The sequence below is a fragment of the Saccostrea cucullata genome, unplaced genomic scaffold (assembly GCF_032062105.1).
Source record: "Saccostrea cucullata isolate Sc308-1 unplaced genomic scaffold, CSIRO_AGI_Scuc_v1 ctg203, whole genome shotgun sequence".
NCBI classification, from domain to species: Eukaryota; Metazoa; Mollusca; class Bivalvia; order Ostreida; family Ostreidae; genus Saccostrea; species Saccostrea cuccullata.
The window spans coordinates 403,947-417,961 of record NW_026925998.1 but is presented as its reverse complement, the minus strand read 5'-3'; the positions used below and the strand labels follow the sequence as shown (position 1 = coordinate 417,961).

Sequence of the window (14,015 nt, the reverse complement as noted above, 5' to 3'; positions counted from 1 at the left end):
AAGCAAGACTCGCTAAACTTGAAAAGTATTGCTCTGATTGGTGTTTAAAGGTAAACATTCAAAAAACAAAAGTCATGATCTTTAATAAGGCTGGTCGTAATATTACACAAAAACTAATATTTCAAAATAATATGATAGAATGTGTGCCCAGCTACAAATATCTTGGAGTCCACCTGAGTGTATCTGGAAGCTTTCATGTAGCAAGATTAGAGCTTTATAAAAAAGCATTAAAAGCATATTATAAATTAAGAAAGGATTTTATTGATTTGAACCCTGGGATTAAAACCAGTATACATGTATTTGACTCTACCATTAAACCAATTCTTTTGTATAATGCAGAGGTGTGGGGTGCAAGTAATATAAATACTAAAAAATTCCTAAACAGTCAAAATTTAACAGTTGAAGATTGCTTTAAAAATCTACCCTGTGAAAGAATACACCTTAAATTCTGTAAATATATTCTAGGCGTTCATAAGAAAAGCACAAATTTTGCAGTACTGTCTGAATTGGGAAGGTTCCCCCTGCATTATGATATTGCCAGGTTGTTGATTAAAAGTTGGTATAGATTTGAGAATTTGTCCATAGAATTTCCTTTACTTAAAGATGCCTATGAATGTAGTAAAAAGCTTTTTGCGAAAGGAAAGAACTCATGGTTTGCATTTATACAGAAATTAAGAAAATTACTGAATATTAAAGATGAAGTTATTTGTTATGGAAAATATAAATTTAAGTCATTCTGTCATAAAATTTTATTAGATTATTGTGTGAAGAATATGGCATGTCAAACGTTGCAATATTCGATAATCTTGTGATGTATATTCAAAATCTTGTGATGTATGTTCGAAATCTTGTGATGTATATTCAAAATCTTGTGATGTATATTCAAAATCTTGTGATGTATGTTCGAAATCTTGTGATGTATATTCAAAATCTTGTGATGTATATTCAAAATCTTGTGATGTATGTTCGAAATCTTGTGATGTATATTCAAAATCTTGTGATGTATGTTCAAAATCTTGTGATGTATATTCAATATCTTGTGATGTATATTCTTAAACTTGTGATGTATATTCTATAATCTTGTGATGTATGTTCGAAATCTTGTGATGTATATTCGAAATCTTGTGATGTATGTTTGATAATCTTGTGATGTATATTCGAAATCTTGTGATGTATGTTCGATATTTTGTGATGTATATTCGAAATCTTGTGATGTATATTCTATAATCTTGTGATGTATGTTCGAAATCTTGTGATGTATATTCGAAATCTTGTGATGTATATTCTATAATCTTGTGATGTATATTCAATATCTTGTGATGTATGTTCAAAATCTTGTGATGTATATTCAATATCTTGTGATGTATATTCGAAATCTTGTGATGTATATTCTATAATCTTGTGATGTATGTTCGAAATCTTGTGATGTATATTCGAAATCTTGTGATGTATGTTTGATAATCTTGTGATGTATATTCGAAATCTTGTGATGTATGTTCGATAATCTTGTGATGTATATTCGAAATCTTGTGATGTGTGTTCTACAATTCAGTGATGCGTGCAATAAAATTGCATGACGCAACAGAAAAGTAAGGACAATTTTCATTGGTTAGAAATAACGAAAGTAGCCGGAGCGGTCGTAATGCACACATTGACACAACTTCGCAAGCATGAAATTGACGAATTCAACCTAAAGTCAAAATTATAGGTAATAGAAAAATTGTTTTGGTATCAAGAAGCACTAAGTCAGTCATAACGTGAAAAGTGGGAATCAAGAACATTAATTTGATTTGTTTGAAGGTACATCAAAAACAATTTAGTGGCTTATTGCTGGACTAAACAGCTAAAGGATGTTTTATCCTATATTTACGTCCTCATATTGTAGTGATGTTGATTAATCGGTATGATTTATTCTATATTGGTGCTAGTTAGAATAATCTAACTGTGTCTCGGGACAAACTCTCACCACGCAGGGTTCGAAATTGCATGGCCCATTGCAGCTGCATTGACCGTAGCCCTAGTCCAGGGACGACTTTGCAATAAATAAATAAATAACACGACAAATTTTTAGGAGAAGGGGAATGTCTGGAAAAGATTAATTGCTATGCATCATTGAATATTGTCATTCACAAATTTGTCCAATTATTTTTATAGTAAATGTATTGAGCCGGGCTCATTTACAGGATAATGAACAAGGACTGTGGTGACAGTTTAAAATCACGTTCAGACGTTTAGAGAATATGTAATACACACAAAAATATCTCAATGGCATGTATAATATTAAATAGTTTTAAAAATAAAATAAAATATAGCTAGAAATTAACAGCGAAAAATATTTATCACGTATTGTGTCGGGGTAATCCGGCTTTATATACAAACAGAAGTAAATAAACACCGATGCAGCAAGATTAAGGTCAAACGTCTCTGCACTGATGTGTCCTCAGCGGGGAGATTTGCATTAAGTCATTAATGATGTTCCCTGCATTTGTGTTAGCCTGATAGTACAACCTTTATTTATAGAATCAATCTAATTCAAATTAGATGTTAGATCCGCTTGCATACTCGCTACACTAACATCTAACAACATCCCGTTGAGGGTCACGTCAGAGGTCAAATTCTATCAATTAATCAAATCGCAGCTGGCAAAATCATCATATATTGTTGAAGCGAATAAATCTTGAGGCGTTCCGAATTTAACCTCTTACGTGACCCTCAATGGGATGACTTGTTAGATGTTAGTGTGGCGAGTATGCGAGCAGATCTAACATCTAATTTTAATTATATTGTTTATAGAATATGATGCAGACAGGGATACCTGGTGAAAACCTTTCGCACCCGTTGAATTATACTTTGTAAAATATTAGTCAAAGGAGCCAGGAAAAAATATTAAACAATTTAATATTATGATAAAAATATTCAATTTACTATTTCTTAAGGTGTTGAATGGATTTTGTTTTCTCAACAGCGGCTGGTGCACGTACCATACTTTTACTCGTAAACTCAATTTGGCGGTGAAGAAGCAGCATTTTCTGTTGCTCACCGTCGCAATAGCTGAGCATTGCTCTACGAGCAATGTGCTCGGCTAAAAATCATAATATTTGTAATGATATATCATATTCTAGACTTGACATACAATAAACAATGATAAGAATTATTGTTGCATATCTGCAGTGATTTTCTTTGATCTTTCTGTGGTGATAATTTATCCCATAATATCACATGTGTGATAATACTTTCCAAACATGTTTCAAAGTTTTTACACTCTTTATCATACAGTTTTAAAGAACAGTTTTATGAGCTCATAAGTATATTAAATGGTTAATTTATCAAAACCTGCATTTAAAAATTCAGAAGTCTTAAGTTAAACCAAATTGTCCAGGGTATTCTTAGTAAGGTATGTCAAAGGTCATGGTTAAGTGACTTTGTAAGGCTGGTATTTTTTCTTTAGTTTTATGGCAATCAGTGCACATGGTAAATAGCATAAAATTACCCTTAAAGGTCTTATGCAAGGAGATAGCTAATTAAAATGAACAAATGTAGTTCTATGTATGATGTATATAGAGACAATAATATTTCTTTTCTTTTTTCATTTTCAGGAACTTTACGTAGGTCTACAGTTTTAATTTTGGACTCATGCACTAGGAATATCATATCAGCAGAATTGTGCCACTGAATCAAAGGGAACTCTTTTTTTTTAGGTACGCATGATCGATGTAACTTCCTCGATGGTGTGTTGGCTGTTTGCCCATGTGTATTTCGGGGTATAGGTATGTTTAGTCTCAATTTTCTTTCTTAAAAGCCGCATAAGGGGTATATTTTTTCTGATCTCAAATTTTGTCTAAGCATTAATCTTTTTTCTCATTCATGAATTATCTGCTGAGAGTCTAGTTAATTAATTTATTTAATTAAAGCTATATAGTAACATATAGTGAAATTATTTCCTTGTGTGAGACCTAAAGAAAATCAGGTTACTCATTTTTATGACAATTTCTTTGATTTCAGGAGTAGCCTCCCCTTTTAAAGATCAAAAATGGTGATTTTACAGTGCGGCATGCAGTCTGGTCTTCAACGAAGAGTTTTGACACCTGTAATACCCATATTTCTACCATTCACCTCTGTAACCTTTGTTGAGTTCATCAGACTGGTAAGAAAAACAATATTGTTAATTGAAATAATTTTATCAAGATAAATAAAATAATTAATGAAAAAAAAATTACATGAACACTGACTCCCTCATATAAGAAAATGTCACATTTTACACATTGCAATTATACATCATTTACATATTCACATTTTCCCCATTTACACATGCAGTTGAATAGATTTAGTGCTTAATAATACATAGCAACAATTATTACACGAATCCTAAGACAATTCACAAAATACATGAATGCATTAAACTGTGAAATACAGATTTCGTACATTTAATTAAAATGCACAGCATCAGAACCCCCCCCCCCCTTCACAATCTTGCAACTTTCTTTTTAATTCAAAGTCACTAGGCAACACTAAAGATTTCCACTTATTGCTTTTCTGTCCAAGACAGGAAGTTGAGGAACAAAGTTGACAGGACATCCTGAACTGTCCTCGCTACCAGCTTATGAGGGAACCAGCTGCAGTGGACAAAGTATGTTACATCATAGGATAATAGGTAAGTCTCCGGAGTAGTGTTTGTAGCAATTCTCGTACTTGGTCCTGCATCGAAGATTCAGGACTATTGATATTTATCTCTGCTTGGTTTGGTTCTTCCCAGAAACATGTTACTGGTGGTGGTCCCTATATTCTTCTGGCTTTTGTGGTGAGGAATGTTTCATTTCTAGCTCTTTTCTGATCACATTTTGTCTATCTAGCTGTTTGTCTGTCTGTCTGTCCATCTGTCTGTCTGTAAACTTTTCATATTTTCGACTTCTTCTCTAGAACCCATGGACCAATTTCAACCAAACTTGCCACAAAGCATCCTTGAGTGAAGGGGATTCAAGTTTGTTCAAATAAAGGGCCACACCCTCATTCAAGGGGAGATAATTGGGAATGAATGTAAATTTGATGGTATGTTTTAAAAATCTTGTTCTCAAGAACCACTGTGCCAGGAAAAATGAAACTTATGGAGAAACATCCTCAGGTAGTGTAGATTTAAATTTGTTCAAATCATGACCACCGGGGGGAGGGCGGAGCCACAATGGCTGACCAAAGTTTAACATAAAAATATATATAGGAAAATTCTTTAAAAATCTTCTTCTCAAGAATGACAAAGCCATAATTGATCCTATTTATATGGAAGCATCCTCAGGTAGTGTCGATTCAAGTTTGTTCAAATCATAACCCCCGGGGTAGGGCGGGGCCACAATGGAAGATCAAAGTTTTACATAGAAATATAAAGGAAAAATCTTTAAAAATCTTCTTCTCAAGAACAGCAAAACCCTGATTGATCATATTTATATGGAAGCATCCTTAGGTAGTGTAGATTCAAGTTTGTTCAAATCATGTCCTCGGGGGTAGGACGGGGCCACAAAGGATGATCAAATTTTATATAGAAATATATAGGAAAATTCTTTAAAAATAACCTTCTCAAGAAAAGCAAAGCCATGATTGGTCAAGGGACTACTTTTGGATTTAAACTTTTCAATAAAAAACCAATTTTTACTTTTTCCTAGCCACAGTGCTCAGGTGAGCGATGTGGCCCATGGGCCTCCTGGTTTTTTTTTTTTTTTAAAAATGATCAATCATTAAATATAAATAAATCAGTTGTTAAAAAATTTGCTTCATATTTGAAGTGCCTTAAACCGACCCTCTGATGAAAGTGACCAGTGTTTTTTGCACCTTGGAAGGTTTATTGGTAAAATATAAGAAGGAAGTTATGATTTTGGTGTTACTATTGTTGTTATTTAAGTTTGATTCGATTTTTATATTACGAGTATTATGAAACTGTTATTTTGTTACTGACCGATGGTTAATTTTAATTGTGAACAAATGTACAAAGATGAGGAGTATAATATAGTTGGCTATGTATAATGCCCAATTTTTGAACATACTATGTAATAAATATTAATAACAACCTTTGAATAATTGGAAAGACAATATTATAAATATGATAGCATTTTTGTACATGAGCATACATTTTTGAAAGGAAAAATAAATTATTCAATTGCATTAAAAAAAATATTTTGTTTCATATTCTTGCGAATTATCAGATCATTCTTCTATTATTTAAATACTCTGTCATTATGAAACCTTGTTAATAATTAAGTAAATATTAATTGTACATTTGCACCAATTTTTACATGGCATTTTCACACTAAGAATGCCACGTGCAAAATTATATACAGGAACAATTCTGAACAAATATATGCAAGTGAGTTGTAAATTTGATATGTAATGCATACATTACAAAAACCCATGACAGTGTTCACTAAAATGAAATGTATGGACTCTTATATAAATACTTGGTATATGTGATATGGATATTATGGATGATATTTTTGAGAATGACACAAGTAATGAAATTTTTCAGCATTGAATTGGATTCTTGAACCAGAGCCATGTGAACCTGGTCCACCTGTACCTCTCATTGAAGACCTGTTAACATCACCAGAGTATGTTCATTCTGATACCCCTATGGTATGGTTACAGCATGCATTATCCCTGAATCCATTAAAAGAGCTGCATTGGCAATGAAACAACCCAATGTGGTCGATTGTAAGGAAACATAGCATATCAGCTTCCAACTTTGGTGCAGTTCTCAGTTCTAAGCAAAGGCGGTAAGACGTGTGATTAAATTTTTGCGAAATAGACTTTTAAAATTACAGTCAAACTTTGTTATCTCAAACCCATTATCTCATATTTCATGGATATGTCAAAGTAATTTTGAAGTCCAAACCATTTATAAAAGACTGGGACATTTTATTCTTGATAACTCTTTATGTATTATTCTTGAATCCACGGATATTTCCAACATTTTTCTTGGTCTCATTGAGTTTGAGATAATGAGGTTCGACTGTAATGACTAGATATTTGTACATAAAGATGCAGGAAATATAAGATTAATAACCAAAAATCATATTTTCTTCTCCAGATTGACATTGTCACTGAAGAAACAGCTGATGTCGGCTTACAATCTGGAGTCCATCAAGGCTGTTGCATGGGGTATCACTCATGAAGATGATGCTTTGAGAAAGTATGAAAAGGACTTTGATGCAGCTGTAGAGCAGTCAGGTATACAGCACAAAATAACATTCATTCAACCTCTGACATGTTAACATTCAATGTGTCAAAACAAATAACAGGACTTATCCTGGTAAAAAAACAGAAATCAATTACTGAAGTCTAATTGTAAAAAAAAAACTAGAAATATGTCCATAGGACATGAATGCCCCGCCGAGGATATATTAGTAAAGCAACATGAAATTTGTACATGTATAAAATTTGATCAGTTTGGTTCAGGCAGGGCTTATAGTTAGTTGGGAATAAAAATGTAGGTCCAGCATCCAAAGCAAGTCTGGTAGTGTCCATCCCTAGATGCATCATCCATGCAAGTTTGGTTCAGGTAGGGTTTATAGTTACTTGGGAATGAAAATATAGGTCAGATCCAGCATCCGAAGCAAGTCTGGTAGTGTCCATCCCTAGCTGCATCATCCATGCAAGTTTGGTTTAGGTAGGGCTTATAGTTACTTGGGAATGAAAATGTGAGTCAGATCCAGCATCCGAAGCAAGTCTGGTAGTGTCCATCCCTAGATGCATCATCCATGCAAGTTTGGTCTAAGTAGGGCTTATAGTTCCTTAGGAATAAATCTGCTCCAAAAACTTCAACCTGGTCACTCATCTGGAAAATGTAGGTCAGATCCAGCATCCGAAGCAAGTCTGGTAGTGTCCATCCTTAGATGCATCATCCAAGCAAGTTTGGTCTAAGTAGGGCTTATAGCTCCTTAAGAATGGACCTGCTCCAAAAACTTTAATTTGGTCACTCATCTGGAAAATTTAGGTCAGATCCAGCATCCGAAGCAAGTCCGATAGTGTTCATCTCTAGATGCATCATCTATGCAAGTTTGTATCAACATGTAAAGTTTGATAACACCATCTTGAATGGTATGTTTAAAACAGAGCTAAACACTATTTAAGAAAAGTCAGGTCAAGGTCAAAGGAAAGGTCAAGGTCAAAAAATGTTGATGCAGTTGCATAGCTCTCATCAATATCTATCAGCATATGAAGTTTGATGAAAATATCTTGGATAGTTTCTTTGAAACTTAGCTTTGAACAGAGCTAAACACAAAGTGGGACGGAAGGACAGAAGGACGGAAGACGGACATGACAAACACTATATGCCCCGGCCATATTCATGGCGGGGCATAAATATTCAGTTACCAACATATTCCAGAAAATTTGCTTTTTGAAGTAGAAGGATTATAAAAGCTCTACTTAGACTTTGTTTGCATTACAAAATCAATTGTATTATGGTTTGTTTGCATTCAGTAGTATTATAATTTTTTCTGGAAAGGATATGGTTGCATGAATCCGGAGTGTTGGGAGCTTCACCTGATGGCTTAGTTGTTCGACCACCAACATGCAGTGTATTTTATCAAACTCCAGAAGCCAAAGACGCCATTCCTGATATTGTAGAGGTGAAGTGTCCATATACAGCATCGTCTTCAACAGTAGCAGATGGGGCACAAAATTTGAAGGATTTTTCATAGGTAAATAACATTAAAAATCTGTATTGTCCAGTACTTTGAAATTAAAAATCTTGGTGAGTAAATGATTTCAAAACATGTATTAATTTACAAGTGCAGCTGTTCAATATGGTATGAAGATATTGAAAAAGGAGGGGATATGTACTGGTATGACACAACTTAAGTGTTTTTTGATTTTTTTTTAGATCTTAAACAAGATACCCTGTGCCTGAAAACCAGTCACCCGTACTATCATCAAATTCAAGGCCAGCTACACATATGTAACAAAACATTCTGCGACTTAATTGTGTGGACAAGAGTAGACTGCATTGTGATTAGAATAGTAAAAGACATTGAATGGACAGCAAATGTTCCAAAGCTGATAGATTTCTACATTAACATTTTCATTCCAGCACTGATGGAAAACTGAGTTCTGGTTTGAACTTCTTGACACTTAGTTTTGTACCTCTAGAATTTTCTAACAATGGAAAATGGGTAATCATGTTAAATGTGTTGAATGTTCCCAAGTCTCATAAATGTATGATATGATATGTCACAATCCAATGAATCCATCATAAAACTTCTGGCTTATAAGACTATTTTAAATAGCAATGATGATTAATAAAATCTATGTACTACATAAAAAAAGAATATCAAAATTTAGAATCATTTTATTAATGAATTGAAGATGTTATTCTCAAAGTGAAAATGTAACATTTTTGTCTTTCTTAATAGATAAATTGTTGAAAACATGAATTTGTTGAGTTGTGCTTTAAAGGTAAATATACTTTAAACTAGAGATTTAAAATTATAAGTAAACCCTCTTCCAAATTATATTGTCAAATGAAGAATCGAATTGCCAAACATTCTTGTAATAAATCCATGCTAAACAAAAGGGATTTTCATTTTCTGAAGTACATGTATTACAACATACTACAAAGTTAACAAATATAACCATTGACATTGATAACAAATCAAAATTTGCTTATCCCTTGCACTTTGGTATGAATATCTTCACTGTTTAGTGTATACTGTCACACGCCAATGCAAATTTATAATAAGTACATGTATCTTTAAGTAATTTCTTTCAAAAGTGGAGCTTGCAAGTTTACAAGACAAGAACAGAGTTGAAATATTTTTGTTGAGATTGGTCTGTAAGTAGATGGTATGTGACGGAGAATCTCGTAATTCTTTATCCTCTCGTTGGCTCTTTCCACATGAATAAGTGCTTTAGCAATCTTGTAACAGTGCTGCTTCTTGTATGGTAAACTGGCCTCGTGTCGATAAAAGAGCTTTTATAATTAAGCAGACACCCTGGGGCAACTGGTCATGAATGGTGAAACCTTTGACCACCAAAATAAGGTCTCCAGCTTTGAACTTTCGTAAAACTTGGCTGTGACGTACAATAGCTACATCAGAAGTAGAACCTGGGTACAGCATGGAGCAAAATGTAAGTGCACCATTTGGAGGCACGCAAGTTACTGCTTTAAAAGTATGGCAACTTTTGTACATACTGTAGGCCATGGCCTGATTATCCATATGTGTTGGGATGTCCTGGGTTGTTTCATTTGCATCCATGGATGCTCTAGCAGAGGAAAAATCCTCAAAAGATTTTGGCAGAGACCCTGAAAAAAAGTTGGAAAAAAATTAATTTGATTATTTGTAATTGTGTAAAAAAATTGTGTTACAGTCAATCTTTCAAGAATACAATAAATTTAACTGCATTAAATTTTTGCAAGTCATTATGATAAATTTTAAAACAAACCTTTGCATTTAAGCCGACTTGGAAAACATTCTACGCTACATTCTACACTACGCCATCAGACAGCATCTTGTATAGGGAAAAGACCACTAATTATTTTCCCATAGAACTCCATACAAACCTTAGGCCCTCTCAGTACTTTACTATGACAATTTCAGAAAAATCTTTAGCATCATTTCAAACTTTGTTCTAAGCCCTAACAAAAAATACTGAAAAAAATATATGGTCCCATGGCGTTTATAGGTCAAAATTGCAGTTATTTTCAACTTATAGAGATTCGCAGTAAATAACACGCGGCATAAAAAATTAACCCCCACTCCTAAAATCTTCCCTGGCATTTCTATAGTTTCTGTAATATTCCCTCATCCCATCATTTATTTCAAAGGTCATTAATTTTACTTTAAAATGAAAACAATTAAATACCTGATTTCAGCCAATGGCGTAACGCCTACCCATTCAGTATTCGGTTTAATGTTCCATAACAAACAAAGCCATGTGTGCATCCGGGGATTTGGTGCTCTCATTCCTATACTTACATACTTACCTGTCCCAGAATTAGTCAATTGTGGTAATTTCAAAGACTATACACCTACCTGTGAACATGTATGAAATTTGAGTCCTGTGACTTCAGTGTATTGGATACTGTGACCATCTCAAATGATGACACCTTACTGCTACCAGCACAATTCAAAGGAGTGAATGACGTCTGGGCCGGTGATGATATTTGGATATATTGGTGACTGTAATAAATAAAATATTTGTACAATGAATTGTTTTTGTGCTTTGATGTTAATAAAGTGATATTAAGTCAAAATTGAGTCAATAATTTCATAAGGGTGGATTCTACCCAGAATTAGGTAAAAAGCTCCAAAATTGGATAAATCATAGTTAATTAAGCAAAATTCAAAGGTTTTAAAAAGACTGATATAGAATTTTTTTATGCTTATGCAAAGTATATTTTTTAAGACTCTGATATACTAATTGATTCTTATCTAATCCCTCCTATTGCTTAAGTATGTACAAAAAAGTTTCCCCACCCCCCAGTGAAAAACACTTAAAGAAATAGCAGGTGCCCCCTTTTATTTTTGTTTACAATTAATTTAGACAAGTTTAAATCAATCCTTTTGATAACAAATCAAAGTTCAATGTCTGTAGTCTTATACATTACAATCAGAAGCTACTTTTTGAATTTTATTCTAAGAAAAGGAGAATTTAAATAATTTTTTTTAAAAATTAAAGAAAAGCAAAAACTGAACCCAAAATGTACTTTACAATAAGAGGCTGGAAAGTTAATAAATAAAATTTTTACCTGCAATGTACAGAAAACTGTCCGACAAAATACATCGGGTGGGTAGGGAGTCTCCATTTTCTTCTTATATAGAGAAAATGCCCCTGCTGATCAGAGACCTAAACTCCCAAATAATAACAAAATATGTTAACATAACAGTCAATCTAAGATGTTCATCCCTCAATGGCAACAAGTTTTTATTACAGTAACTGAAATTGTTAGGAAATAGGAAATCACAATTGGAATTCCTTTAAATGTACCTTCTCTTCGTTGTATTTAATATCGTGGATTGATATTGGCTTCCTTTTACTAGACTCTATTTTTAGGGCAAGCAATTCCTTTTCCAGTTGTATTTCTGTTGAGAGGCGCTGCATTTCTTGAGTACAGTTAAATGTGCAGGATGCTGAGTAGTTGTGCTCTGATATCAACTGAAAATATATTGTAAATCATGTACAGTTAAAAGAACTTTATATATTATTAAAAATTATTGAAAATGTTTCAGTGTTGGTCATTTGTCATCATTGGTGTTTTAAATGAGCTTTACTTTTTCTTGATATTGACATTTTGGTGCTTGTGGAATCTGCAACTGGTCCATCTGTGAAGATGACAGGGACTCCTCACTTTTGAGTTTTTTCCTCCTTTGTAAAATAATTAAACTTGAATTATTTTTTTATTCAGTTGTAAGCTACTCTGTTTATACATGTACCCTTTTAAAGATTTTTAGTAAAATATTCTCAATTAAACTCCACCCACCCACCATCCAAAAACAAGATGTCGGTCATATTTTGAAAAATAATTTCACCTTTTTGTACATTCAGGATCAGAGAAATCCATGGCCTTTCCTTCATTCCATGCAAAATATGCAGGGTCCCCCTCCTTCTTACCATCCTTAAAGTGGCAGGAGCAGATGCGATCATTCTGATCTCCTGGTTGGCGATCAGCTCATCTAAAAATATACATTATACAAAGACTGAGTGAAGGAGAATTAAAAAGCAAAACATGTTCATTTAGCATGTTATTATCAAATAGCCTAAATGACTTATTTTTTCATTATTTTTTTTTTTTAAATGTTACATTTACTTGCAAGTACAAGATAACCATGTGCATAACATTAACTAATCCGAGATTCCTCTGACTCTAACCCCCGCTTTTATATTGTGACTTGTGCGCACAAGTCACAATATAAAAGCGGGGGTTAGAGTCAGAGGAATCTCGGATTAAACATTAACAAACGGTAACAGTATTTGGTAGTAATAATACGAAATAAAATGTCATAAAAACAGCTGTTAAACAAAAATTAATCTTGCTACAAATTGCACAGTTTTTGTAGTATGTACTCTTCATTATTCTTCTGCTATATTGATTACTACGAGATTTAACTTTTTAGCATGCATGTATAAATACTGTATCTGACAATGCAGCATCGTGACATATCGTTACAAGTACCTACAAATTTTGTCAATACATCTACGTTTACTGAGTTTTTTCCCTAGCAGGCCGAAATATCTCCATCATGTCACCAGGAACAACACTCGTGCATCTCGTAATTAGTGCTGCAATAAACAAACTGATGTGTTTTTTCTCACCTGCATGGTTTTCCCGACGCTTCAGCTACTTTCGTTATTTCTAACCAATGAAAATTGTCCTTACTTTTCTGTTGCGTCATGCAATTTTATTGCACGCATCACTGAATTGTAGAACACACATCACAAGATTTCGAATATACATCACAAGATTATCGAACATGCATCACAAGATTTCGAATATACATCACAAGATTATCAAACATACATCACAAGATTTCGAATATACATCACAAGATTTCGAACATACATCACAAGATTATAGAATATACATCACAAGATTTCGAATATACATCACAAGATATTGAATATACATCACAAGATTTTGAACATACATCACAAGATATTGAATATACATCACAAGATTATAGAATATACATCACAAGATTTCGAATATACATCACAAGATATAGAATATACATCACAAGATTTCGAATATACATCACAAGATTTCGAACATACATCACAAGATTATAGAATATACATCACAAGATTTCGAATATACATCACAAGATATCGAACATACATCACAAGATTTCGAATATACATCACAAGATTATCAAACATACATCACAAGATTTCGAATATACATCACAAGATTTCGAACATACATCACAAGATTATAGAATATACATCACAAGTTTAAGAATATACATCACAAGATATTGAATATACATCACAAGATTTTGAACATACATCACAAGATTTTGAATATACATCAC

At 33.2% G+C, this 14,015-nt stretch overlaps 1 protein-coding gene and 1 long non-coding RNA gene across 8 annotated transcripts; one reads left to right on the top strand and one right to left on the bottom strand.

Moving 5' to 3' along the window:
- Window positions 1–1,351: 1,351 nt before the first annotated feature.
- On the top strand, window positions 1,352–9,416 carry LOC134270335 (uncharacterized). Of its 5 annotated transcripts, none has more exons than XR_009992781.1 (8): window positions 1,352–1,708; window positions 3,597–3,767; window positions 4,003–4,144; window positions 4,496–4,651; window positions 6,509–6,755; window positions 7,070–7,209; window positions 8,489–8,684; window positions 8,867–9,416. It is a non-coding gene; the product is annotated as an uncharacterized LOC134270335 (long non-coding RNA). The 5 variants fall into 5 exon arrangements; XR_009992784.1 differs by having other exon boundaries at window positions 1,358–1,708; window positions 3,597–3,698; XR_009992783.1 differs by having other exon boundaries at window positions 1,360–1,708; window positions 4,543–4,651.
- Window positions 9,316–13,468, bottom strand: LOC134270334 (uncharacterized). Of its 3 annotated transcripts, none has more exons than XM_062752555.1 (7): window positions 13,157–13,468; window positions 12,513–12,656; window positions 12,255–12,348; window positions 11,971–12,138; window positions 11,732–11,829; window positions 11,016–11,162; window positions 9,316–10,285 (listed from the first exon to the last, which is right to left on the bottom strand). In XM_062752555.1, exons 2-7 carry the CDS (start codon window positions 12,542–12,544, stop codon window positions 10,264–10,266), a joined length of 561 nt encoding a protein of 186 aa, XP_062608539.1. In that variant the 5' UTR covers window positions 12,545–12,656; window positions 13,157–13,468; the 3' UTR covers window positions 9,316–10,263. The 3 variants fall into 3 exon arrangements, with proteins under 3 accessions (XP_062608539.1, XP_062608541.1, XP_062608540.1); XM_062752557.1 differs by having other exon boundaries at window positions 13,182–13,468; XM_062752556.1 differs by having other exon boundaries at window positions 13,297–13,468.
- Between the last annotated feature and the right edge of the window lie 547 nt (window positions 13,469–14,015).